This window comes from Cervus elaphus, chromosome 8 (genome assembly GCF_910594005.1).
Source record: "Cervus elaphus chromosome 8, mCerEla1.1, whole genome shotgun sequence".
NCBI lineage: Eukaryota > Metazoa > Chordata > Mammalia > Artiodactyla > Cervidae > Cervus > Cervus elaphus.
In genome coordinates, this window is record NC_057822.1 from 42,722,423 (window position 1) to 42,748,890 (window position 26,468).

The following is a 26,468-nucleotide window of genomic DNA, read 5'->3' on the forward strand; positions in this document are numbered from 1 at the left end:
AACTTCTTTATCTACCTATATATAAAATATCCTCCAAACACTCAAACATAATCCCAACAAAAATTCATATGTTGCTTAGTCCCAAAGTATGTATCTTTTTTTTCTAATATTCTGACTCAGTGGAAGAACAGAGTGTAAAGTTTCATTACAGCTTACTAGTTGGAAAATTATTTCAAGCTAACAGTCTAGGAGAAAGGTAGCCTTTTACATACCTCCTTTTTGAAATTGAGAAAGTAGTTGGATTGGTCAACATGAAAAATCTCAAGGGCTGACCTCCTTAAGTTGTACCGTCGTAGGTGAATCTCTCGAACTTGAGAGTGAGGCCACTTGAAATCAAAGCCTACTCCTGAAAACAGAAAAAAATCTTGTGACTGTGGACCACATAAAGTTACTTATGCTATGCAGAAAATATCTCCTTTTCCTGACAAGAATAGCGTTTAGGGAAAAAGAATTCAATCTCTATATGATAAAAACCATCTGTTAAATGCATTGCATGTTTAAACTGTTTCTTATAAAACTATTTTAAAATTCTATAGCTTTTTCTACTTCCTTTCCATTGGAATAGAGAATAACTCTGAATATTGTATCTTAGAAACATTTTCCCTTTTCTCTTTATGTTAGCAGCTTAGATTTAAATATCTTTTTATTTTCAGATAAAGGATTAGATGAGAAACCTATAGGAACAAGAGTACATATAAATTAAATATTGCATTTATAACTTAAATTTATAGCAATCCCCACTAGGCAAACCTTTTAAAAAACATTGATAATAAAAAAGCAGCATTCCCCTCAGTACACTGTTGAATAATGAATTTAATCCCATACTGACTTTCCATCTCTCCCTTTATATGAGAGACTACAATTTTACAGGCCCATCTTATTGCTTTCTTCTCATTAATGATTGATAAACTGGATACTTAACTATTGAACAACAGAAATTATTCCCCCAGAACTCCTCACCATCTTCTTTTTCAGTGCTGCCATCATAGAAGTAAATGTGTTGAGTAGTGATTTCTAATCTGCCAGGAATTACATCAATGATTGTAATGAGTTCACAGTCTTCTGCTAACACCAATTTTTCTTTTTGATTCTGTTCTTCTTTCTCATCACTGAAGGGGAAAAACAAACAAAAAAGATCCAACAGTGTATTCTGGATAAATGGAAAAGAACATCATATTCAAATTCAAATCTCATTTCTGTGAAATCACTATCCAAGAAAGGGTACTTGAATTTTCTACAAAAAACAGTCCACTGCATATTTCACCAACCTAACAGGTAATACTGCAATCCTTAAAGCTAAGCTCAAAAAAAATTAAGAATGTTTTCCTAAATAGTGAAATTCTAAACTTCACAGTGATGAAACTGAGAAATAAGTGACCTAAGGCAGTAGATAGTCTGTTGCTTATTTATATTCTATGAAAGAATTCTGGCTTTTCATTTGAAAATGAATGAGACTGACATCCACTGAATTTACTAGTCATTGAAGAAAGAAAATAAAACCCCATTAAAAGGATGACTAAAAAAAATCTACCCAAATCAAAGAGCTCCCTAGACAACCAAGTCTACTCAGTTTGCTAAAAATAATCAAGGAAATATTTTTAAATTATTAAAATTACATGAACAAAAGAACCTGCTTATGCCAACAAAAGATATTATTGAAACTGATCTGTTTGTAATATTAAAATAAGTTCTGAAGAAATATTCACCATATTTTGCTTATAACCTAAACAAAGTGATGCTCAGAATAAATTATAAACTTGAGACTTAGCTCCTCATTCTTGGCTGAATGTGAAGCTTTACAATCATAGTAAAAGTCAGGGCGGATGTGTGAATCACCAAATTTGAATGAATTCCCTAAACCACTTACAGATCCAGTGGCAAAGAGTGGCAATATTACTGATCAAGGGGTTTAACACAAGCACAAACTAATTACTGTCTGACCACTAAGCTATGCGGATCCAGAGGCAACCCCCAACAAGCAGAGCTTTAAAAATAAAACAAAACAAAAACCCAGTAAGTACAGACATCAATGGCATTCACTACAGGTAAAACAGACTCCACAGACTTAATCTACCAAAGTCATTAGACAAACAAAAATACAATAACAACAACCAAAAACAAGGGAGGAGATCAGAATCCAAAGTGGATATAATTTTTTTTTAATGTATGGGTTTCACAAAGATTACGAGATATAGCAAGAAACAGGAAACTATGGACTCAAAAGAAGTAAAAAGAAACTATTTCTGGGAGGACCTCATAAGTTCAACTTAGTAGACAAAGACAAGAAGGCAGCTATCATAAAAACACATGAAAAGAACTAAAAAAAAGTAAAATAAAATACATGAAAAGAACTAAAGAAAACTATGTTTAAAGAACCAAAGTGTATTATGGCAAAAAGGTCTAGTCATAGAGAGATTATAATAAAGAGATAGCAATTGTACACATATTTATAAAAAGGAACCAAATGAGAAATTCTGAAATTGAAAAATATAATAACTAAATGATAAATTCACCAGAAAGACTCAACAGCATGTCTGAACTTGCAAGAGAAAGAAGCAGAGCTCTTGAAGATAGATCAGAAAGAAATTGTCCAACCTGAAGAATAGAATGAAAAAAAGAATTAAGCAGAATGAAAGAACCTCAGAGGGTTCTATCATGCAAAACAACTTAAGTGCAAAGGCAGACCCAGAAGGAGAGAATAGAGAAAAAGGTCAAGATATATTTGAAAAAATAATGGTAGCAATTTCTCAAATATGAAAGAATTTAATCTACACATCCAAGAAGCTCAGTGAACTCCAAGCAGGATAAACACGAAGATATCCATACATGGACAGAAGGTCAAGGTGATAAAAGCTAAGGACAAAAAGAGTAACTTTAAAGCATCTCAATACAGTATATAAATTGTCAACCGAGCATTCTATAACCAGCAAAACTACCCATCAAAGAGAAAGCAACAGTGCTCAGACAACTAGAGTCACATGCAAGAGAATTAATACAGATCTCTACATCATACCACATACAAAAATTAATGCAAAATGCATCAAAGACTTAACATAAGAGATAAAATATAAAACTCTTATTCATTTGAATCAGTTCTAATGAGGTGGATGAAACTGGGGCCCATTATACGGAGTGAAGTAAGCCAGAAGGAAAAACACCAATACAGTATACTAACGCATATATATGGAATTTAGAAAGATGGTAACAATAACCCTATATGCAAGACAGAAAAAGAGACACACATGTATAGAACAGACTTTTGGGGTATAAATAAAGGATATGAGACATGAAAAAAATGCTATGGACAGATTGAAAAGACCTCGAGTGATCAATAAAAAAAAAAAAAAACTCTTAGGAAAAAAATAGATAAAAGGAAATTCATCAAAATTAAAAATACCAACAAAAAAGTGAAAAACCCAATTTAATAGAAGAACATTTTTGTAAGTCCTATATTTAATAAAGAACTTGTTGCTAAAATATATAAAGAACACTTACAACTCAGTAACAAAAAGACAACTCAATTAAAAAGTGCAAAAAAGATTTTCATAAAGATTTCTCCAAAAAAGACATACAAATGGCCAACAAACATATGAAAAGATGCTCAGCTTCACTGGTCATTAGGGAACTGGAGATTAAAACCACTAGATACCACCTTCTGAAAGTGAAGTTGCTCAGTCATGTCCAACTCTTTGAGATCCCATGGACTTTAGCCTGTCAGGCTCCTCTGTCCATGAGATTTCCCAGGCAAGAATACTGGAGTGGGTTGCCATTTCCTCCTCCAGGGGATCTTCTTAGAGATCAAAGCCATGTCTCCCGCATTGCAAGCAGACACTTTACCATCTGAGCTACCAGGGAAGCCCACCACCTTCAAGAATGATATAATAAATTTTACAAAAATGACAGAGAGGGCTTCCCTGGTGGCTCAGTGGTAAAGAATCTGCCTGCGAATGCAGAAGACACGTGTTCAATTCCTGATCCGGGAAGACCCCACATGCTGCAGGGCATTAAGCCCATGTGCCACAACTACTGAGCCTGTGGTGTGGGGCCTGGGAACTGCAACTGCATCCACATGCCACAAGTACTGAAGCTCTCGAGCTCCACAGCCCATGCTCTGCAATGAAAGCAGCCACTGCAGAGAGAAGCCTGTGCACCACAACTAGAAAACAGCCCCCACACAGTGCAACTGGAAAAAAGCCTGTGCAGCAACAAAGATACCGAACAGCCAAAAATAATAAATAAAGTAATTTAGACTTAAAAAAAAAGAGAGAATAACAGACGCTTGAATGGATTGAAGAATCTAATATGAAAATTAGAACTTTCATACATTGCTGAAATGTAAAATGGCATTGTGAAAACTGCTTCATAATTCCTCAAAAGGTTAAACATAGAATTAGCACATGGTCAACAAATACAAGTTTTTTTTTTATACTCAAGATAACTGAAAATATAAGTTGACCCAAAAATGTATACATGAATATTCAAAGCAGTATTATTCATAATCATCAAAAAAATAGAAACTACAGAAATGTCCATCAACTGATGAACAGATAAACAAAAATAATATATTCATATAATGGAATGCTATTTAGCCAAAAAAACAAATTAAATATTGTTAGATGCAATGACCTGGATTAAACCCTGGAAATACTATGGAAAAAAAAGTAAAAATGTTAGTCGCTCAGTCGTGTCTGACTCTTTGTGACCCCATGGTCTGTAGCCTGCCAGGCTCCTCTGTCCATGGAATTCTCCAGGTAAGAATACTGGAGTGGGTAGCCATTCCCTTCTCCAGGGGATCTTTCCATCCCAGTGACTGAATCAGAGTCTTCTGCATTGCAGGAAAATTCTTTACCGCCTGAGTCACCTATACCGAAAGGCAACATATTATATGAAATACATGAAATGTTGAACACAGGCAAATCCATACTGGAAGAAAGCCAATAAGCCATTGCTGGAGGATGCAGGGAGGGAAAATTGGGACCAATTACTGAAAAGTATAAGATCTGCTTTTGGAGTGATGGAAATGTTCTTGGACTAGATAGTGGTGACACTGCACGACTCTCTGAATAGACTAAAAAGCCACTGAACTGTACACTTTAAAATGGTAAATTTTATACTAAGTGAATCTCAATTTTCAAAAAATATATCTGTTTTTAAAAAAGGAGCCAAAAATGAAGACAAAAATCTCCACAGGTGACAAAAGACTAAGATAATGTGTGGCTTACAGATCTTCTTTATAAGAAATACTGAAGAGAGTCCTTCAGGCTTAAAGGAAATGCACCAGATGGTAGTATGAATGTACACAAGGAAATAAAGTGTATAGATAGGTAATTATGCAGGCAAATATAAAGGAAAACATAATTACATAGTTTTTTCTTCTCAACTGATTTTAAGACAAGTGCATAAAACACTTAACAGCATAAGTTGTGCTGTTGGGCTTAAAATATATAAAGGTTTAATATTATGGTAATAAAACAAAGCAGACATGAGAAATGAAAATGTTTTACATTTGCTCAGGGGAAGTTTTTGGGCTTCCCTGGTGGTTCAGATGGGAAAGAATCTGCCTGCAATGCGGGAAACCTGGTTTGATGCCTGGATTGGGAAGATCTCCTGGATGTGGGCATGGCAACCCACTCCAGTATTCTTGCCTTCGGAATACCCACGGACAGAGGAGCCTGGTGGGCTACAGTCCACGGGGTCACAAAGAGTTGGATACAACTGAGCAACAAAAGCACAGGGGAAGTTTTTAAACTACAAATTCAAAAATTTTAAATATATCTAAGGCTATTCAGGGTATATATTTTTTCCAGGTAGAGGTCTGATAAGTTATATTTGTCCATTTCATTTAAATTGTCAAATTTATTGGCATAAAGTTGTCATTTTCTTTTAATTATTTTAATGTATTTCTTTTTAATCATTTTAATATCTGTAATGTTTTCTCCTCTTTCATTCCTGATACTGGTAATTTATGCTGTCTTTCCCTCCTAAATAGTCTAACTAGAGGTTTATTGTTCACTTATCTGATTTTTAATGACCAGCTTTTTTTTACTTTTTCTTTTTCTTGTTTGATTTTCTCTTTCATGGATTTCTGCTTTTATCTTTATAATTTCTTCCTTTTGCTTAAGAGCTTATATTTTGTGCTGTACTTACCATCTAAAACCTCACTGTCATCCTATAAATTTGGTAATGTTTTTATTATCATTCAGCTCAAAATATTTTCTAATCTCAAGGTCCAGCTCCAAATTAACCCAGTTCTAAGAAGCCTTCAATAGTTTCAGTTGACACTGATAGACTCCTAACAGATGATATAGTATTAACTATTGGATCCTGGAAATGTATAGTATTACAATTTCAAGCAACTATTTTCCACAATTTTACAATCCCATTTCTCAGAATAAAGTAATCTCAAATTCTCTCAAGTACTGATACATACATATTTACTCTGGCTGTTATTTCCTCTTCAGGAAGATCCAATTTATCCTCCTCCATATCACTAACTTTTACTTGTTTCACCACTTCCAGAAGCAATGAATCACTGGAAGGCTGTGAGTGTTGGATACCTGTTTAAACATAATATATCTGTTAAACACAAACTAGAAAAATCATATCAGAGTCCTTCTGTAATTTCTGACTGTTAATTATATGTAATAATGTGTATTATAAGAAGGTGCTTGAAATTTTCTAAGATAAAAAAGTGATTTACTACAGAAAAGCTGTCATACATGATTTAGAGTTATCTATGCTGCTTAACTGATTTTTTAAAAATTATTATACATATAACAAATGGAATAAATGTTTTTAAAATGGTATTTGTTTTTAATGATGGTATTATTTATGTTTCAGAAATAGGCCAAGTAATCTCTTTAACCATATTTACTTCTAAAGCATGCCAATAAGTAAGTGTTATTCTTACTACATTAATTCAATAGCATTATCCTTACTGTGTATTTGTACTATAGAAATATTAAGAAAGAATGTGAAAAATTATTGTTAACTGAAAGATAATACTTAGGCCATTCTGAAATGTTCCTTTCTGGAATACATGGAATAGATAACTCTGATACACATATATGCCACAAATGTAATGAACTACGCATTATGTAAGAAGGCTGGCTAGTGCAATGGAAAGAACATGGGTTGTGAAGTGGTAAACCTAAATTCAAATTCCACTTATTAACCACATGACCCCTCTGAACCTATGTTTCTGTAACTGTGAAAAGGAGATACATCACATTATACATAAAATAAATAGTAGCTATCCTTACTGTACATTTACCTCTCAATTATCTGAGTGGCATAAAAGTAGTAATGAAAATATATGCATAATTTATAGATAGGACTGGAAAAAGTTCATATGTTTACCTATGAATATAGACATTGCATATTTAGAAAATAAAAATAATTCATGCTAAATAACAAAACATTGTAAAGACAACAAAAACGCTCAATTTCTCAAATGGTATTCTTGCTCTGACACATAAACTGAATTAACCTAATAATGTACAGTTGCAATTTTCCTTTATAAATCTGCTTTGATCACATACAAGTCTAGATAATCTGATATAAAGAGAATGATATTGATGAAAATACTTATAGACAAACATGCAGAGTAGGTAAAACACTCTGCAGTTAATTCTGAAGTAAGCTTCAGGGAACTTTATAAGTTTTAAAAACTGATACCACTGGTTTTCTACTATTACCAATTTCACTTTGAAATGTATGATTTCTTACTTCTGTACAATTTTATTATCACCATTATACCTGGGATAATTTTGAAAACTAGGTAAAGAGAGAAAGAGATGGAAAAAGAGAAAGGACACTGGTCTTCTTGAACTTAAAACAACTGTGACCAAGAAGAAGAAACATAAAATTATATCTGTGTACATGTGTTAAGAGGGATGAAGAAGGAGAGGAAAGGGACAAGGAATTTCCTGGAGTGATATTTCCTGACAGAAAAGAAGAAAAATCTAGAGAATACTATTCCTTAAGTGTTACTAAATTGAAGTCATTCACCAAAAGATGTTTTCTGAGTGACAAGTATAAAATTTCAAGAGGTAGAAAAGCATAATAGTCTCAGGACACAAACAGGGAGGACAAACTTGTATGCAAGTGACCATTCCTATATAAGAGATTCTTAAAGTTAGTGTTTGTATCAGAGAAAAAGCCACTATTTTACATTAAGGAAAATTACTGAGTCTCATTTATTTCAGAATGTAAGATTCGAAATGGCAGGCATGATAGTTCTCTTATTTTTATGGCACTTACTGTACAGGCCAATTTACTATGGCAATTTTTTAAAAATAAGATTAAAAAATTGGTACTCATTTTATCTATAACTTAGTCATTAAACACAAGATGCACAACTAGCTTTGGTAAAGTAACTACAATTTAGTATACACATGACTCTTAATACTTTGGGATATTTCAGAGACCCTTCTTCAAAAATAAAAGGATTTGTCAAGTCAGATGGTTATAAAGGAAGGGCTTCCTAAAGAATTATAGACACTCTTTAAAATCTGTTTTAATATACTGCTAGGCTACGTGTTTTTAAACACTTTTTTTTTCTAGAAAAAGGCACTGACCCATCTACATACTAAAATGTCTGGAGTTCTATAAGGAGAATAGGTCATAAAAGAAAGACCTAAAGAGTTGCTAAGAATTTGAAATATATTTAAGATTAGCCTCAGTTTTAGGAGGCAAAAGGCTCAGGTACTGTATTTTACTATACCATAATGGATACAGAGACAACACATTTCACACCAACTGCTGTGTAATTTTATGAGTTTATATTTTTCTTTGAAAAACTGCAATCAACTGAAACAGGAAGTCATTTTAGATTTGACTAAGATTTGACAAAGGCAACACAGACAGGCATTTAAATATCAATTATAAAACATCACCCTCTCTCAGGAACAAACAATTTTCAAACAATTAATAAAAACAATTACCAACCCCTACCACCACTCTCATTCTCTTCAACAGATAATTAAACAGCCATTGGAACTCACCTAGATTATCTCTCAAAGCGCTAGCTTCTTCATGGGTTTTGAAATTATAATTTGGTACCAATTTAAGTCTCATGCGGGAATAATTTTCTACATTAGCTAGTTTCCAGTGAATTGGATTTTGTTTCCTATGAATATTCATAAGTAAACAAACAAAATTAATTTAGCTTAAAATTACAAAAGATCAGTTGATTGAAACAGAGTAAAAAAATAACATGTATTTTACGTTTCTTTGACATCATTTTATAAAAGCATTCACATTCGTGTCTCATTTGACCCAAATAATTCTGAGGAAACAAACCAATGTTAGTATGCGTATCAACAGTTTATATCTAAGGAATCTAAGACAGGCTAAATTACTTGCACAAGATGCCATGGAGTTTACAGACATCAGAAATAAGATTTGAACAGAAATCTTCAGACTTATAGCTTGATATATTTTACTCTTTCACTGTTACAAGGAATTTCTTTTTTTTTTTTTGGAATTTCTTAACTAGCTATGTATGTGTTTATTCCAAATACAGTTTTCAAAATAAAATAATAATTTTACTACAAATAAAGATAATATAATTGCAAATGGATCAAAGATCTAAATATGAGTTAAAGCTCTCAGGGGAAACATAGGAGTAAATCTTCATTACTTTGGATTTGAAAATGGTTTCTTAAATATGATATCAATAACATAAGCAAAAAAAGAAACAGATAAACTTGACTTAAACTTCAAGTCTTTTTGCACCAAAGGCCACTTATCAGGAAAGTGAAATGACAACCTATGTATTTATAGACAATATATCCAATAAAGGCCTATTATTGAGAAAATAAAAGGAACTCTTATAATTCAACCACAAAAAGTCAAACAATCCAAGTTAAAAATGGACAAGAAATAAAAAGAAAGGCCTTATATATTTCTCTAAAGAACATATACAGATGTTGGACAGATGGTGAACAAGTATATGAAAAGATACCAATGTCATTAGTCATTAGGGAAATGCAACAAAATCATAAAATACCACTGTATAACCAATAGATGACCATAATAAAAAAAATTTTTTTTAAGACAAGTATTATAGTAAGGTTGCAGAGAAACTGGAACCTTCAAGCACTGCTGATAGGAATGGGGCAGCTGCGATGAAAAACTGTTATGCAGATCTTCAGCAAGTTAAATACAGAATTACCATAGCAATGCTGCCTGCAGGTATATGACCAAGAAAACTAGACACGGGCGTTGAAGCATATACTTGGTCACAAATGTTTACATCAATACTATTTACAATGTGTACGTGCTCAGTCGTGTCCAACTCTTTGCAACCCCATAGACTACAGTCCACCAGGTTCTCGGTCCACGGGATTATCCTGGCAAGAATATTGCAGTGGGTTGCCATTTTCTCCTCCAGGGGATCTTCCCAACCCAGGGATCGAACCTGTATCCGCAGTGGCTTCTGCACTGGCAGGCAGATTCTTTACCACTGAGCCACTGGGAAGCCCACTATTCACAACAGCCACAAAGAAATCAACCCAAATAGCCATCACCCATTTCATACAATGGAATATTACTCAGTCATAAAAAGGAAAGAAAGTACTAACACATGCTACAACAGAGTGAAAACACTATGCTAAGTGAAAGAAGTGGCACAAAAGGCCACCTACTGTCTGATTTCACTTGTATGAAATACCCAGAATAGGTAAATCCATAGAGACAGAAAGCAGACCAGCAGTTACCAGGGATCAGGGCAAGAGTTAATAGGCAGTGACTATTACCAGTTCCAGGGTTTCTTTTTCAGGTGATGAAAAGGTTCTCAAGTTGGACAGTGCTCTCATCTCAAGCTGATTACACAACATTAGAAATGTACTTACTCTCACTGAATTATACACTTTAAAACAGTTAGAAGAGCAAATTTTCTATAAAGTGTATTTTACTAGAATAAAAAAGGGCTGTTAAAAATGTGTGTGTGTAATATAATTCAGCAAAACAGAAGTGACTGATCAAGTAAAGAAATAGTAAAATATTCAAACACACAGCATCACTAACCCTAGCTCAGAGAGGTCGTGTCAGGAAGACAGAAGTAAATGGATTCAAGACAAATTCTACAAAGAGCAAAGGAAACAACTCCACAGTGAAAAACACATAAACACCAAGCTCTACACTCACCAAACCCATAATTCATAAAAGACAAGCAAATTAGTTAGAAGCACTCTTGTAAAAACTGGATTGGAGAGGTCAGGGGAGAGGTTCATGAAGTTCTAGATCAGAGTTCTAAAGCAGAGGGCATTTAATGAACGACAGCTAATCCTACCTTTTAGCCCAAGGTCCCCTTTCACATGTAAGATAAAGCTTGACTGCCTTCCAGCGTCTCAGAGTGGCTAACTGCTGACTGCTGAGTTGTTTCAGCATGTTATTATACCTCAAGTTCTCCTGGCGTGCTTTTCGATTAAATGGTTCCACAAAAAACTCCTGAAAGAAAGAGCAATAAAGGAGAGCACCGAATCATGTATTAAGAGGTATGTTTAAATTTGAATGTCATAATTTTAGAAATCTGACTCAATAAAATCATAAAATGAAAGAAGCTGGCAACCAACAGGATTTTCTTATTCCATTAGAATCATTAATATGACTCTAGCTATAATACTTATTTTTTTTAATGTAAGAAAATAACAAGCCAACAATAAAAATGTGAAGAACTTCAAAACTGTAAAGTGTCTCAGAATCGGACTATTTAAGACTTAGAATTACTAACTGTATCCCATCAAGTAAAATGATTTTCTTTGGAGATCTTTTGATCTATAAGGCATCTGGAATCTGACTCAAGTCAAGTAAAGTAAAAGGAAGAGGACCACATTCCACATTACTACTGATGGCCGGAAAGGCAGTGAGGAAGACAAAAGAAACCTATAGGAGTAAATCTCTCACAGTGAAAAATTCCATCATTGAGGAGTGCTTCTTTCAGAATAGCATCCTCTCTAGCAAATGAATTCACAGACCTATTCCAGTTTTCAGGATAAAATAAGATTCTGGTAATAAGTTCTACCAAGATAAAACTCTAAACCCTGAAATTGAAATTCTAAAGTTTTCAGAAAGACAAGAGGTAAGCCTGATTTAGGACTTCCCAGGTGGCGCAGTAGTAAAGAATCTGTCTGCCAATACATGGGTTTGATCCCTGGGTGGGGAAGATCTCCTGGAGGAAGAAATGGGAACCCATTCCAGTATTCTTGCCTGGAAAATTCTATGGACAGAGGAGCCTGGCAGCCCATGGGGTTGGTTGCAAAGAGTCGGACACAACTGACCGACTGAGCATGGAAGCCTGGTTTACCGACCTCACACTGACATTGATTAATTAAGAACTATTAGGAACTAAAATAGAATTCAACTTGTTTCAAACAAATCAACAGTGAATTTCATTAAAACGAATGGTTAAAGACATGGATTTAAAAGACATCTTTTACTTATTTTTTTGGTAATGCTACACAACTTGTGGGATTTTAGTTCCCATGTGGGACCAAGCCTGAGCCTGTGCAGTGGAAGCACAGAGCCTAAACCACTGGACCATCAGGGAAGTCCCTACCAGGCATCTTTTAAAGAGTTAATACTGCACTATATGGTTGAGAACACAAGCTTTGGAGCTAGACCTCAGTACAAATCTTACCTACTTAATTCTCTGAGGCTCAGTATCATCACTGCTAAGTTGAGGTTGACAATAATTGTCATGTGCTAAATACAGTGCTAGAAAAGTAGGAAGCTTTCAATAAATTAGTTATTATTATAATTATTACTGTAATTACTGCTAGATTTATAGGGTATCAATGATTTGGGATACAGTGTTATCAAATATTTAAAACAGATCATTGCTATGACAACTGAAGAAGTCATGAAAATTCCATGATAATTAAACATCAATTTCACAGCTTTAAAGTTTGAGCACATGAGGATATCGAGCACATAAATTAGGTTTTTCTAGAAGCTAAGGGTGAAATTACAGAGAAAAGAATGGTTGGAATAGTAACTGGTAGAACTTCTATGAGGGAAATATAATAATAATTATTGTCATGATTGCTACATACCAGCAATTCCACTTATTCTAGGGAAGTCATTCTGAATAAACACAAAAATATGACTACAGAGATGGTCAATACTATCTATAATAAAGAAAAGACTGGTAAATTAGGTCTAAAACCAGGAAATAAGTTTAAATTTTCTAATATAAAACATGGAATATTAGCCATAAAATGGCATGGGAAAATACGACATATTTTAAGTTAAAGTAGTAGCAAATGAAACTATCATTTCACTTAAACTAAATATATACATAAAAATACAGGAAAGATAATACAGCAAAATGTTAGTAGTAGTGGATTACAAATATCTTTTTACACTTAAGTTTTGAAATAAAGCTTTATTTTTATTTGATCTTCTTGGTTTCATCTGTTTTGCAGTTTTTAGCATATATATTCTGTACATATTTTGTTAGATTGATATCTAGGTACCTCATTCTTTTTAGTCTTACTGTAAATAGTATTTTTTTTTAAATTTCAGTTTCCAATTGCTCATTGCTACTGTATAGACTTATGATTAAATTTTGTATATTGATCACAGATAATCATGTGATCTGTAAATAGTTTTATTTCTTCTTTCCCAATATGTCTTTTATTTCTTTTTCTATTCTCACTGAATTTGCTACATCTCACAGTACAATACAAAGAAGCATGTAAAGTGAACATTCCACCCCTAATGGGCAAAGCACTCAGCTTTTCACCATTAAATATGAAGCTAGTTGTAGGATTTTTGTAGAGATTTGGGTCTTCCCTTCTATGCCTAGTTTGCTAAAAACTTTGATCATAAATGGATGATGAATTTTGCCAAATGCTGCATCTACTGATATGATCATGTACCTTTTTTTGATAAGTTGATTAATATGACTGATTATCAAATGATTATCAAATGTTGAATCAGCCTTGCATTTACAAGATAAACTATCCCGGTTGTGATGTTATTTTATTATACATTGCTAGATTTGGTTTATATCTACGTTCCCAAAGGGATACTGTCCTCAGTTTTCTTATACTGTTTTGTATGGTTTCAATATGAAAGTAATATTGCCATTATATAATGAAGTGGGAAGTTATGCCACTTTTCTATTTTCCAAACAGATTGTGAAGAACTAGTCTAATTTCTCTATTAAATATTTGGTGAAATTTGCCAGGGAAACCATGTGGGTCTAGAGTTTTCTGTTTTGAAAGGTGAAGTGAAGTGAAAGTCGCTCAGTCGTGTCCAGCTCTTTGCGACTCCATGGACTATACAGTCCATGGAATTCTCCAGGCCAGAGTACTGGAGTGGATAGCCATTCCCTTCAGGGGATCTGCCCAACCCAGGGATCAAATCCAGGTCTCCTGCATTGCTGGCAGATTCTTTACCAGATGAGCCACAGGGAAGCTATTTAACTATAAATTCAATCTCTTTAAGAGATAGAGGACTATCCAGGTTGTCTACTTATTATTGAATTATTTTTGGAAATTTGTATTTGTGAAGAAACTGATCGATTACATTTAAAGCATCTTATTTATGTGCACAGATTGGCCGCAATTATCTAACTAGCATGTTGATGTCTGTGAGGTCAGTGGTGATTAATTTCTGGTAGGAGTATTTTTTCCCTCTTTGTCCCACCTCAATTTGGCTACAAGTCTATCAATTTTATTGGCATTTTGAAGAAGCAGATTTTGGTTTCACTGACTTTCTCTATTGCTTTTCTGATTTCATTTTCATTACTTTACACTTTTTAATAATTTCTTATTTAAAAACTAACGTAGGGAATTCCTTGCCGGTCCAGTGGTTAGGACTCGGTGCTTTCACTGTGATGGCGGGGATTCAGCCCCTGGTAGGGCAACTGAGATCCTACAAGAGGTGCAGCACAGATGGAAAAAAATAACAGTAGATTAGCTTACTTTTTCAAGTTTCTTAGGATGGAATGAACTTATTAATTTGAGGTCTTTCTTCTTTTTTAGTATAAGTACTTTGTGTTATAAATTACCGTCTAAGCACTGGTATATACACAGCCTCCTGCTTATCAGTTTAATAGACATTTTACATAATCACTGTGCATAGAACATTTTGATATTAATTTTTAAATTGCTATTTATCTTTTAAATTGCTACTTTTCTTCTAATTCTGAAATAATTTTCTGACAAACAGTAAGAAATACTGTTTGTTTTCAAAGTTCAGGCTTGTTATTACTCTCATTTGAACACTAACTGCTTGAAACCAACATAAAAAACTAAATATTAAAACATCTAATAATTTTTACCTGAAACTTGAGCTTGCTTTCTCCCCCTTCCCGGTCTCGCTTATGCATATTCACCATTAAGGCTTCGTAACAATCCTTCCAATAAAGTGCCATGCTCTCATGACCATCATAAAATGTATGGGTTTCATATTTCTTCATGTAAGGTACAATCTTATAAAAAATATAAACACACAAAATTTACTATATGCTTCCATAAAAATGATACTTTAGAAGGAAAAAACCTCACTCAATAAAGATAAAACTTACATATTTTTCAATGTAAACTTGCCATTCATTTGAACTGCAATATTCTTGAAAATCTTCAAAAAATGAAGCGCTACCATTTGTCAAAGGTAAAGAAGGCAGATGCAAGTTCATGAAGAGAAGCTCATAAATTTTAGGAACTAGGGTACGGACAAGGGGAATCAGAAATGAATATATTTCAGTCTGTTCCTTGATTGACTGACTGAGAACACGTTCCAGCTTCCCTAAAATGTAACATGCTTCATCCTGATTTTCAATCACTTTGGTCTGAAGAAGGGTGTTTAGCTTAGCAGATGCCACTGCACAAACCTGGAGGAAAATAGTAAAATAAAGCAGATATTTAGTAATAGCAAAGTTCTTTGGCTCTTCTTGAAATTGTTTTTTAAAATAAATTATAAAAGTAACCCGTGGAATATACAGAAAAGTTAAAAGGTTGATAATTAATCACCCCAACATCCACTCTACTCCTTCTTATAATTTGCAAGAAGCGGGGGATGATTCCATCTCTAGTTCCAACTTAGGTCCTAAAAGATATAAGCCAAACAGAATATCCAACCCTTTGCAAAGTGACTGGTTCAGGTAACTCATCTCTCAGTCAACTCATGTCATGGTATTTGTCACATGGATTCATTCAGGCCAAGTATAGCTTTATTAGTGCAATGTCAGAACTTTTATACAGTAACTATAAAGAGCTGTGAAAGGGCTTGGATATTATTTCACCTTCAAGCTAACAACTTAGTTTACCATAGTTTCACAGATGCAGGCAGAATAAGACTCCTGGATCAGAAACGAAGATCTACAGCATTAGCAATAACCAGAGTATCAGGCAGAGAAGGCAATGGCACCCCACTCCAGTACTCTTGCCTGAAGAATCCCATGGACAGAGGAGCCTGGTAGGCTACAGTCCATGGGGTCATGAAGAGTCGGACACAACTGAACAACTTCACTTTCACTTTTCACTTTCATGCATTGGAGAAGGAAATGGCAACCCACTCCAGTGTTCTTGCCTGGAGAATCCCAGGGACAGAGGAGCCTGGTGGGCTGCCGTCTATGGGGTCACACAGAGTTGGACACAATTGATGTGATGCAGCAGCAGCAGCAGAATATCAGGATTTGCCCTGTTTCCCAAACTAATTCCATGCTGAGAAATGAATAGGAGGAGATGATGCCTGCACATGCAATGGTTGCATTATAAGAGAGGAGCCCCAAGCAAAGGAAATCCAAGTCTTTTACCCCAGGTAGTAAAAGTGGCTGAACATTGCCTTGGAGGGAGATACTATCTTTATCACACTGGACAGTAAAACAAAACCTGCCTTTTAGTCTGGAGGGAGATATGATCTCTGTCTTCTCCAGCTGTTTACTATACATGCATCCCCAAAAAGACAGTTCATCACAAAGGCAACCACTGTCTGTATTCACAAGAGATCCACGAAGAAATGTCTACCAACAAGGACTATAGGAAGAAGGACTCTCTTTCTCTGAATATGAACAAGGAAGCATGCAGCCTCAGTTTCTGCTGGCACACATTCTGTGATGGGAAGGGCAGCCAGCTTAAGACAAGCTGGCACAGGATGGAGAGCAATGCTACAAGAACAGCAAACAAATGGAACTGAAGCCTTGCCCGAATTGTGCCTTGAACTCATCTTAACTACGGAATTTTCAACTACATGCATCTTCTTAACTAAGTCATCTTGTATTGACATTTCTGTTATTTGGAATTACAAGCATTCTTACAGATAAAGAACAGCACATAGGAGACCAAGTAAAGTTCCCAAAGAAAATACACATTTAGGACACATGCATGCATGCTCAGTCTCTAAGCTGTGTCCAACTCTTTGCGACCCCATGGACCGTAGCCCACCAGGCTCCTCCGTCAATGGGATTCTCCAGGCAAGAATATTGGAGTGGGTTGCCATTTCCTTCTCCAGGGGATCTTCCCAACCCAGGGATCAAATCTCACACTCTTGGATCTGCTGCATCGGTAGGCAGATTCTTTACCATTGAGCCACCTTGGGAAGCAGAGTCCCCAAGGTAAATACACATTTAGGGCACAAACTCACACAGAGTAATACTCTATATTACTCTTAAGCTCTGGCCTCAAACTTCATTGTAGAAAGGCAAATTAGATCACAAAGGTGCCTCCTTTCATCAAGACTAGAGAAAGATATAAGTCTTAAAATCATAGCAAGACAAATGATTAAAAAAAAAAAAAAAAAAAACCTCCTTTTCCCTTAACCTATATCCCAATCTTGGATCATATTAGGTTCAAAATAAAGAAAAGCAAGAGAAAAAAAAGGAAGTATTAGAAACCAACATGACTTCAAAAATTAAGTGTGCCCAAAACTCATCTGAGCTGTATGCACAGGTCTTCGCAGGCCAAGGCAACAATAAGGGATCTCAGGCAGTCTTTCCATAAAAGAAGACTTAAAGAAGCAAATAGCATTTGAGGAAATAACCTCTAAGATGGTTCAAAATTTTAACTTTTCTATTTTTAACTTAAGCTTCCACTTGTGAAGCATCTCTACCCTCCTCAGGTTTTCCCCAAACCCCTTCATTTTACTCTTTGAATCTGACTAAAGCAGCATAAACCCAATAGAAGGCAACAAATGTGAGACAAAAGGTCATAAAATCTCAGTTTCCAGGAAATACCAATGCTAATATTCTAGACTTTTTTGCAACGTGTTTTTAAAAACACTGTTTACATAAAAAGTTGAATATTCAGTGCTCTGCTTTTAACTAGTGTCACAGTATTACATAACTATAAGTTTATATGTTTATTTAAAAGTATAAAGACACTTTTAGTGAATATAATAATTTACATACCACTGTCAACCCCCCCACACATAGATATGATCCCCCTGCCCTCACATTATAAAGAGTACTATATTATGATCCCCTGAGAAATGACAGAAACACCAATGCCCTAGTTCCCTGCTTAATTACTGAGTGATGCCCCACACAAAGCATGCAGGGGAATTTTCAGAAAGCTCCTCTAGGTGACTTCACGTGCAGCCAGTGAAGAGAACCATCAGATGAGCTAAGACCATTGAGGGAAGAGAAACCCAGACACAATGGTGACCACATGCAGCATCTAAAGAAATGAACAGCTACTTGGTCCTGCTTTAAAGATATGCTGGGAAGTTCTGGCATTTATGTGAAATCTCCTGATAATTAAATGCTGGGAACTAAACAACATAAATAGGCCAAATAAAACAAATTTGCTGGCCAGATTCATTTTGCAGGCAATTCTGTTTAAACCCCTATGAGGGAAGGGCTTCCTTTCCCAATCTTTTAACATGCACGACCTCAGGGAAATCTGCTTTTAGCCTGAGAGAGTGAAATTAAACAAGTAGCTAGAGAGAAATGTTCTAGATCACTAACTACTGGTTGACAGAATCAAGTCTTAGCTGTAGGTGCTACAACTCTTCATTTATTTTAATAGGTATTTATGTAAAGTCCTACTATGGAACAGGCACTGGATATTTAATGGTGAACAAATTATAACAGACATGTTATTTCTCCTTGGAAATCTCACCAAGGAGAAAAACACTGAGGGTGAAAAACAGAGTAAAACAGTGGTAAAAACAGAGTCCTGACATCTAAAACAATCAGCTACCCAGCATGCTGGCTCCAAGGGCTTTAACAGCCACCAGCTCATTTCAGTGAAAAAGCCAAAAAAGTCATCTTGTTCTATTCCGACATGGAGGAAAAAAGAAAACTACAATGAACATCTATGTGTACAAAGATTGCTTGATATTTTAGATTATTATCTCAGGATACAGTTTTAGAGTAGAATTACTAGACAAAGAATGTAACAATCTTTCTAAAAGTCCTTAGTTCATATATTTTCGAATTGTATTTAAAAGCTGTAGAATTCAAACATTCATCATTTACATATCAGAATGTCTAGTTTTGTTGAGCTTTTCTGCATTTCCATGTTTTCTGCAAAGACACTGTATTACCTGTATGATTAGGGAAAAAGCCCACTATATTAAAAAAGTTAGTAACATGGGGAAATAAGTTTAATATAATTGTAAGAAAAATAGAAAAGAACACAATATTATCAAAATATATGATGGTTTCCATCACCCCCCCAAAAAAATATATACAAAGAAAAAATACTAAAATGTTGAGAGATCATTTCTTAGGCTATAGAATAAAGCATGTTTTACCTATTTTTTCCTCTTTACGTTTTTTGTGTATTTTCTACAATGAGCATATTTTCTTTTCTGATTGGAAAAAAATACTTACTGAAAAGTATGGCCTTCTGTAAAATGAGCAGACATATGGTATTTTAACATCCTCATGCTCTTATCAATATTATAGCAAGTTTATATTAGAAACCATCCATACCACAACTCCCATACACCAAGTACCTAAAATTCCAATATCAAAAATGAATCTATAGCCAGGTAAATAGCCATGACATAGACATAACTTAAGACAGCATATTAAAAAGCAGAGACATTACTTTGCCAACAAAGGTCCATATAGTCAAAGCTATGGTTTTTCCAGTAGTCATGTATGGATGTGAGAGTTGGACTATAAAGAAAGCTGAGCGCCAAAGAATTGATGCTTTTGAACTGTGGTGTTGGAGAAGACTCTTGAGAGCCCCTTGGACATCAAGGAGATTCAACCAGTCCATCCTAAAGGAAATCAGTCCTTAATGTTCATTGGAAGGACTGATGCTGAAGCTGAAACTCCAGTCCTTTAGCCACCTGATGCGAAGAAGTGACTCATTGGGAAACACCCTGATGCTGGGCAAGATTGAGGGCAGGAGGAGAAGGGAACGACAGAGGATGAGATGATTGGATGGCATCACTGATTTGATGGACATGAGTCTGAGCAAGCTCCGGGAGTTGGTGATGGACAGGGAAGCCTGGTGTGCTGCAGTCCATGGGGTCACAAAGAGTCAGACACGACTGACTGACTGAACTGAACTGAACTGAAATAGCCATGGGACACAAGTTATGACTAATTCAACCCAGGTGAACACAAACAGCCAAGTAAACAGAAAGATGACAGACTAAAATCTGCATGCAACTTCTTTAACTTTTAACATTTTAATTTAAAATAGAAACAATAAATATTCTGTGTGTTCATCTTTGATTTACCTTCATTACAGAAACCTAACACAAAGCTAACACTTGGTCTTCACTAAGTGCTTAATAAATGAAAAAAATGAGAAAAACATAAAACTGAAGTAGTGTTTTAGTATAGAAAAAGATTTTGACAGAGCAATTTAAAAAATAATTTTCTTAAAAATGCAAGCCCTAATTGAAAAAGACCCATGTATCCATTAGCTAGAACATGGAAGCAACTTAGATGTCCATTGACAAATGAACGGATAAAGAAGCTGTGGTACATATACACAACAGAATATTCAGCCATAAAAAGGAATGCATTTGAGTCAGTTCTGATGAGGTGGATGAACCTAGAACCTATTATATAGAGTGAAGTGAGTCAGAAAGAGAAAGATAAATATCATATTCTAATGCACATATACACAATCTCAAAAAATGGTCCAGAAGAATTTATTTACAGGGCAACAATGGAGAAACAGACATAGAGAATAGATTTACAGACATGGGGAGAGGAGAAGAGAGGGTGAGCTGTATGGAAAGAGTAACATGGAAACTCACATGACCATATGTAAAATAGATAGCCAACGGGAATTTGCTGTGTGGCTCAAGAAACTCAAACAGGGGCTCTGTATCAACCTAGAAAGGTAGGATGGGGAGGGAGATGGGAGGGAGATTCAAAAGGGAGGGGATATATGTATACCTATGGCTGATTCATGCTGAGGTTTGATGGAAAACAACAAAATTCCATAAAGTAATTATCCTTCAATAAAAAAATTAATTAAAAAGAAAAACAAAACAAATCAAAACAAACAACAAAAAAATGCAAGCCCTAAACTGCACATGTACAGAAGTCTATGCAGGCTATACATCTCCTAACTATGCTAAATACAGATGATTTGAGTAACACCCTCTAATATAAGCTATGTATTAATGCTCTAAAAGAAAAGCATAAATTACACAGAGTCACAAACATCAGGGAAAAAAAGTAACTGACTACCTGCCTCTCAAGCTTGTTTCTAATCCTACAAAATTGAAAGCAGAGTTAAATCGTGATATTTTTGAAACTAAAAAATTAAAGTGCTGAAACATAATTGTCATTCAATTATTATACAAATTCAGTGCAAGTATATAAAATAATGTAAAAGAAGCGACAAACCTGCAAATTACCCCTTCCAATGAAGCCAAGCAGCAACTGGATTTGAATCTGAGAGAGTTTCACCCATACTGGACTTTCAGCATACCAAACTGACAGACTGTCGAAGAGCAGCATCAAATCCTCTAAAAGCTAACACAAAGGAAAAATTGAGAAATAAAAATACTCCCACTTTTAAATCTACCTATGATGAGCTTCCCCCAACAGTAATACAAATCATAACTATTTCAAGGCTAATTCAATATTCAGCTGGTAAAAAACAAAAGAATTATCCTAGCAATAGTTAACAAAATATGTAACTATCACATCTTATCCATTGTTTATTGCATCTGATTAAATATTAATGCTCTGAAAAGAGGATATAAAATTTCTTTCTTTGAATAAAGTCTCTTACTACCAAAAAAAAAAGATTTCAAAGAGATGTTCGCACCTTCTCAGTCCAGATGTTCAAATTGACTAGTCCCTCTGACTGCAGGAAGTCCTGTGTGATCAGTGTGAGGCGGAAAGCATTTTCAGCAGTTACGGGATTCGTTTTTGCTTCTCTGTTTTCTGTGACGGCCCATTCTAACATCTTCTGTAGCAAACTAGGTATAAAGCAAAGCAAAACCACTTTACACTTATAAAAATAACAGGTCATTAAAAAATGAAAAGAGAACAGCAACAGCAAAGCCAGCTATTTATTAACAGGAGTGTATTTCCAAAGATACACTCTCACTGGCAGGTATCATAAGACATTGTGGATGAATTTTAGTAACAATGAAACCACTTTTTCATCTCTGGAGTATCTATCTTTAATATAGATAGATACCTAATACTAAAAGGCAGAGTAAAAGTTACCTGTTTGACTTGACCTTTAAAAAAAAAAAAAAAGCTATGAAAATAATTCACATTCTGGCCATGAGATATTTAAAAGTTTCTTTTAAAACTGAAGTTGGAAATGTTAGGGAAGAAAGCCTTATGCCTTACACAGAGTCTAGCTCTGTGGAAAAACAAACAAGTAATTCTGTGGTAGTGTGCTGCTGTTACGATGTCCTACCACATGCCTGGAACTCAAAGCTTTAGAGGAGCAATTTTCATGAAAACACTACTCCCTTCCTTTAGTATGGAAGCACTCAAATCTGGGCTAGACTATATAGAACACAATGCAGCAAGTCCTTAGATACCACAAGAAACAATTGAAACAGTGAGTATATAATCACCTCAAACCCAAATTAATGTAAGATTTAAATCTCTCCACATTGGAGTCAGCTTTGTATTTCTCTCTAGATCCCACTAGAATGGAAACAGACAGGAAAAGCGCTGAGCACAAAGCTTCCCCTTTTCTCGCTCCCCACCCAGTGAATATGGAATAAATGTTCAATAACAAATATTTTAGACTCCTGCCCACTTTCAAAAGGAGAGGGGATATTATTAACAGAATGCTTACATTAGTTTTATTTCATCTGATGGTCGAAGTAGCTCACTGGATATTCCTGGTTTAGTTAGTGCTGAAAACACTTGTCCCCGTTCAATCCAAGTATCGTCATCAGACTTTTCTAGTCCCTTACACATTATACAGCTCAAAATATTGGTCAGTAACTGAATAAGCTCCTCCTCACATCTCTATAAAAAAGATAAAAATAATATGAAATTATTGGAGGGAAGGGGTGTTAAAAACATATAAACAGAACCATCGGGTACATAGATTATAATCATTTAACATATTTTTAAGGTGTCTGGATGAACCTAGAACTTTACTAGGAAGGCCCCAGAGATGTGAAGAGGATAAGACACTGGCTTTGCTCTCAAGACACTCACCACTGTGGGACTTCTAGGTGTCTAATAGCTTCAATCATGAGACTTGGAACATGAATAATATATGAAGTGATTAACAATTACACATTTCTGAGGTTAGACATATGAAAATAAAAACATATTTGGACAAATAAGGCATCTTACCTCTTTGTTTTCAAGTAAAGAGAAGTCATCACTAAAACCCACATCATTTGTGACGCTGCTTTCTCTGTCGGCCTGCACAGGAAATGGCTTCATGGACTCTACTGGGGAAGGTGTGCTGGGCAGGCTGTCTGGCATCTGACTTCCGCCATCACTCGGTTCACATGAGTCAGTGCCACTGAGATCCAAACTCAGAGGTGAAGGGTTATTATGCCAGAATTCTTCTTGATTCTCTGATTTGAAAGATAGTTCTCCCATCGAGCTATCTTCTTGAAATAATGGCATGTTTGAGTCCAGAGACTGTCTATCCTCCAAACTCCACTCATCTGAAGACACAGGAGCTGAGGCAAAAGAGGCAATTTTTTCTTCATCTGTCTTTTCATCAAAGTTACTCTTCATATCCTCCACTGATATATTTTTATCATTGTCTTTCATTATAATAGCCCTACTGTGCTTATGAAGAGTATTTCCATTTTCAAAATTTGCTTTTAAAAAAAGCCTAACTAAGGTGTCTTGCCAGCCCACTTGTTGAGATATCTGATGTGCTGCATCTGGCTGGGACTGCAAAATCTGTAGAATCTGCAAAGAGATTAAGAATGCAAAAATTTGTCAAAAGGTAAATGGTACTTTACATCAGAAACAGTTTCAGTTATTTCATGACAAAGTAACTTAATAAGAAACTTTGGAGGATACATTTTCAACAGATTATGTTCTTAATTACATTAGAAACTATTTGGAGGGCAGACACTGGGTTCGCAACTAATCTGAGTACTACTCATTGTATATCTAGAGTAGGGATATATTCAAATATTTGCTGAAAGATAAAAAAGGAAAAAAGATAAAATAATCCTCCACATACCAACATACTCATGTTACTAACTTAATTTGGTCAGAGAAAAAATATAAACTGATTTAAGGTATATATAAAATGTAATAAAGTTATATCCTCTCAACTAAATACTCTCCATGAGCCTACTACATTTGTTTAGCAAATACTGAACATCAGCTATGTGCCAAAGTATTGGATAGTTCTGAGACTTTGGCTACCTATTGCCAAGAGGTGACTCGTTGGAAAAGACCCTGATGCTGGGGAAGATTGAGCAGGAGGAGAAGGGGACAACAGAGGATGAGATGGTTGGATTGCATCACTGACTCAGTGGACATGAGTTTGAGCAAACTCTTTGGAGATGATGAAGGACAGGGAAGCCTGGCGTGCTACAGTCCCCAGAGTCATAAAGAGTCAGACATGACTTAGAAATGAACAACAGCCATGTGCCACGCAGAGTCCTGACACTAGGGTGTGGGGAGTCATTAGAATACATAAAAAACTTTGAAAGACCCTAAGGACACCAAGAATAATGTCCCATATCATTCTTCCCCCCAAGCAAAGTTAATAGGCTGCTTTTGCAAAAACTTTTTTTTTCATTAACTCTATATGGTGCAAACAAACAAAAACTGAACTTTAATTCCAGAAAACTATTTCCAGTGAGATGGATGCGGCTATTTAGCTAGAATAAGAAACTGAAATTAAAGAGTAGGTATTGACGTGACAATATATATGATCTCTAGAATCCCAAATGACTTCATATTTTTTGGATAAAAACAAATTTTCAAACACTGTATCAGAAATGATGTTAAAAGTGGTCTGGCCCCAGAACCCAAGTTCTCCCCACTATACCACACTGCCTTCCGGTAGAGAACAGGAAGGGTCTTGGGGAAGAGCAAAGCCCAACCGTACAGCACAAAGAACTGTGCTCAGTACTCTGTAATGATCTACATGGGAAAAGAATCTTTAAAAGTGGGTATATGTACAACGGATTCACTTTGCTGCATAGCAGAAACTAACACAACACTGTAAACCAACTGTATTCCAAAAAAATTATTGAAAAAATAAAAAAAAAATGTATAAGAAATGCTGTTAGGATATTTAAGATTTAAATCACAAAGCCAACTAACTTCTAAGTAGATGGAAAGAACTTCGGCTCCCAGGGTTTACAGAGTTATCACTTTATCAGAATTTCTAACTCTGACAAATTTCGTAACAGGAGATGAATTATGTCAGTGTGGACTTCAAAACTAATGGTTCTTACGTACACTGACGCTGGTACAGAAAGCAGTTGAGCAAAGTGAGCTACAGTGACATGTGAAGTGTCTTTCCTCACTTAAAGCCGTCAATCAGTGAGCTACTATGCCTGTCAGTGCAGAATATCAGCTTTAAACATATTAAATCTTGGTAGGCAAAGAAACTTTTCATGATTTTAAAGTTTCCATGAAATAAGACTTGCAGCTATTTTATAAAAACTAGGCTGCACTGGGAGAGGTTTCTAATTGCACACTGAGAGGAAAAAGATAAATTTACATGACTTGCTTCAAGAAAAATATAGCAAAATCCATTAATATGTAAAATGTGAAAACTCCTTGAAGAGCTATTGCATTTCATAAACTATGTCCTACATATGTATTACCACAGATAGGTAAATATCTGTGTTAAAAAAAAAAAAGCTCCTAACAGAAGTTTGTTAACATGGTAAAACAGGAAACAATCTAAAAATGTCCATCAATAGGAAACCACATTACACTTTATAGAACAGTCATAGAGTAAAAAACTATGTGGCTGTTAAAGAGAAACATGGGAACTTTCCTGTGGTACCGTGGATAAGAATCCACCTGCCAATGCAGAAGACACGGGCTTGATCCCTAGTCCAGGAAGGTTCCACATGCTGCAGGGCAATTAAGCCCGTGTACCACACTGCTGAGC

General features: G+C 35.2%; 1 protein-coding gene across 9 annotated transcripts in view; it reads right to left on the reverse strand.

Annotated features, from left to right (window-relative positions):
- The window catches only part of NBEAL1 (neurobeachin like 1), a 151,048-nt gene that overhangs the window by 41,529 nt on the left and 83,051 nt on the right, over positions 1-26,468 (reverse strand). For all 9 annotated transcript variants that reach the window (XM_043910343.1, XM_043910340.1, XM_043910344.1 and 6 more), the window contains 11 exons: positions 23,714-24,289; positions 23,202-23,377; positions 22,206-22,359; positions 21,779-21,907; positions 15,542-15,847; positions 15,296-15,445; positions 11,297-11,454; positions 9,006-9,130; positions 6,431-6,557; positions 961-1,109; positions 213-346 (listed from right to left, as the gene is read on the reverse strand). In XM_043910343.1, coding sequence (XP_043766278.1) covers positions 213-346; positions 961-1,109; positions 6,431-6,557; positions 9,006-9,130; positions 11,297-11,454; positions 15,296-15,445; positions 15,542-15,847; positions 21,779-21,907; positions 22,206-22,359; positions 23,202-23,377; positions 23,714-24,289 — 2,184 coding nt within the window. The remainder of the gene's footprint in view (positions 1-212; positions 347-960; positions 1,110-6,430; positions 6,558-9,005; positions 9,131-11,296; positions 11,455-15,295; positions 15,446-15,541; positions 15,848-21,778; positions 21,908-22,205; positions 22,360-23,201; positions 23,378-23,713; positions 24,290-26,468) is intronic.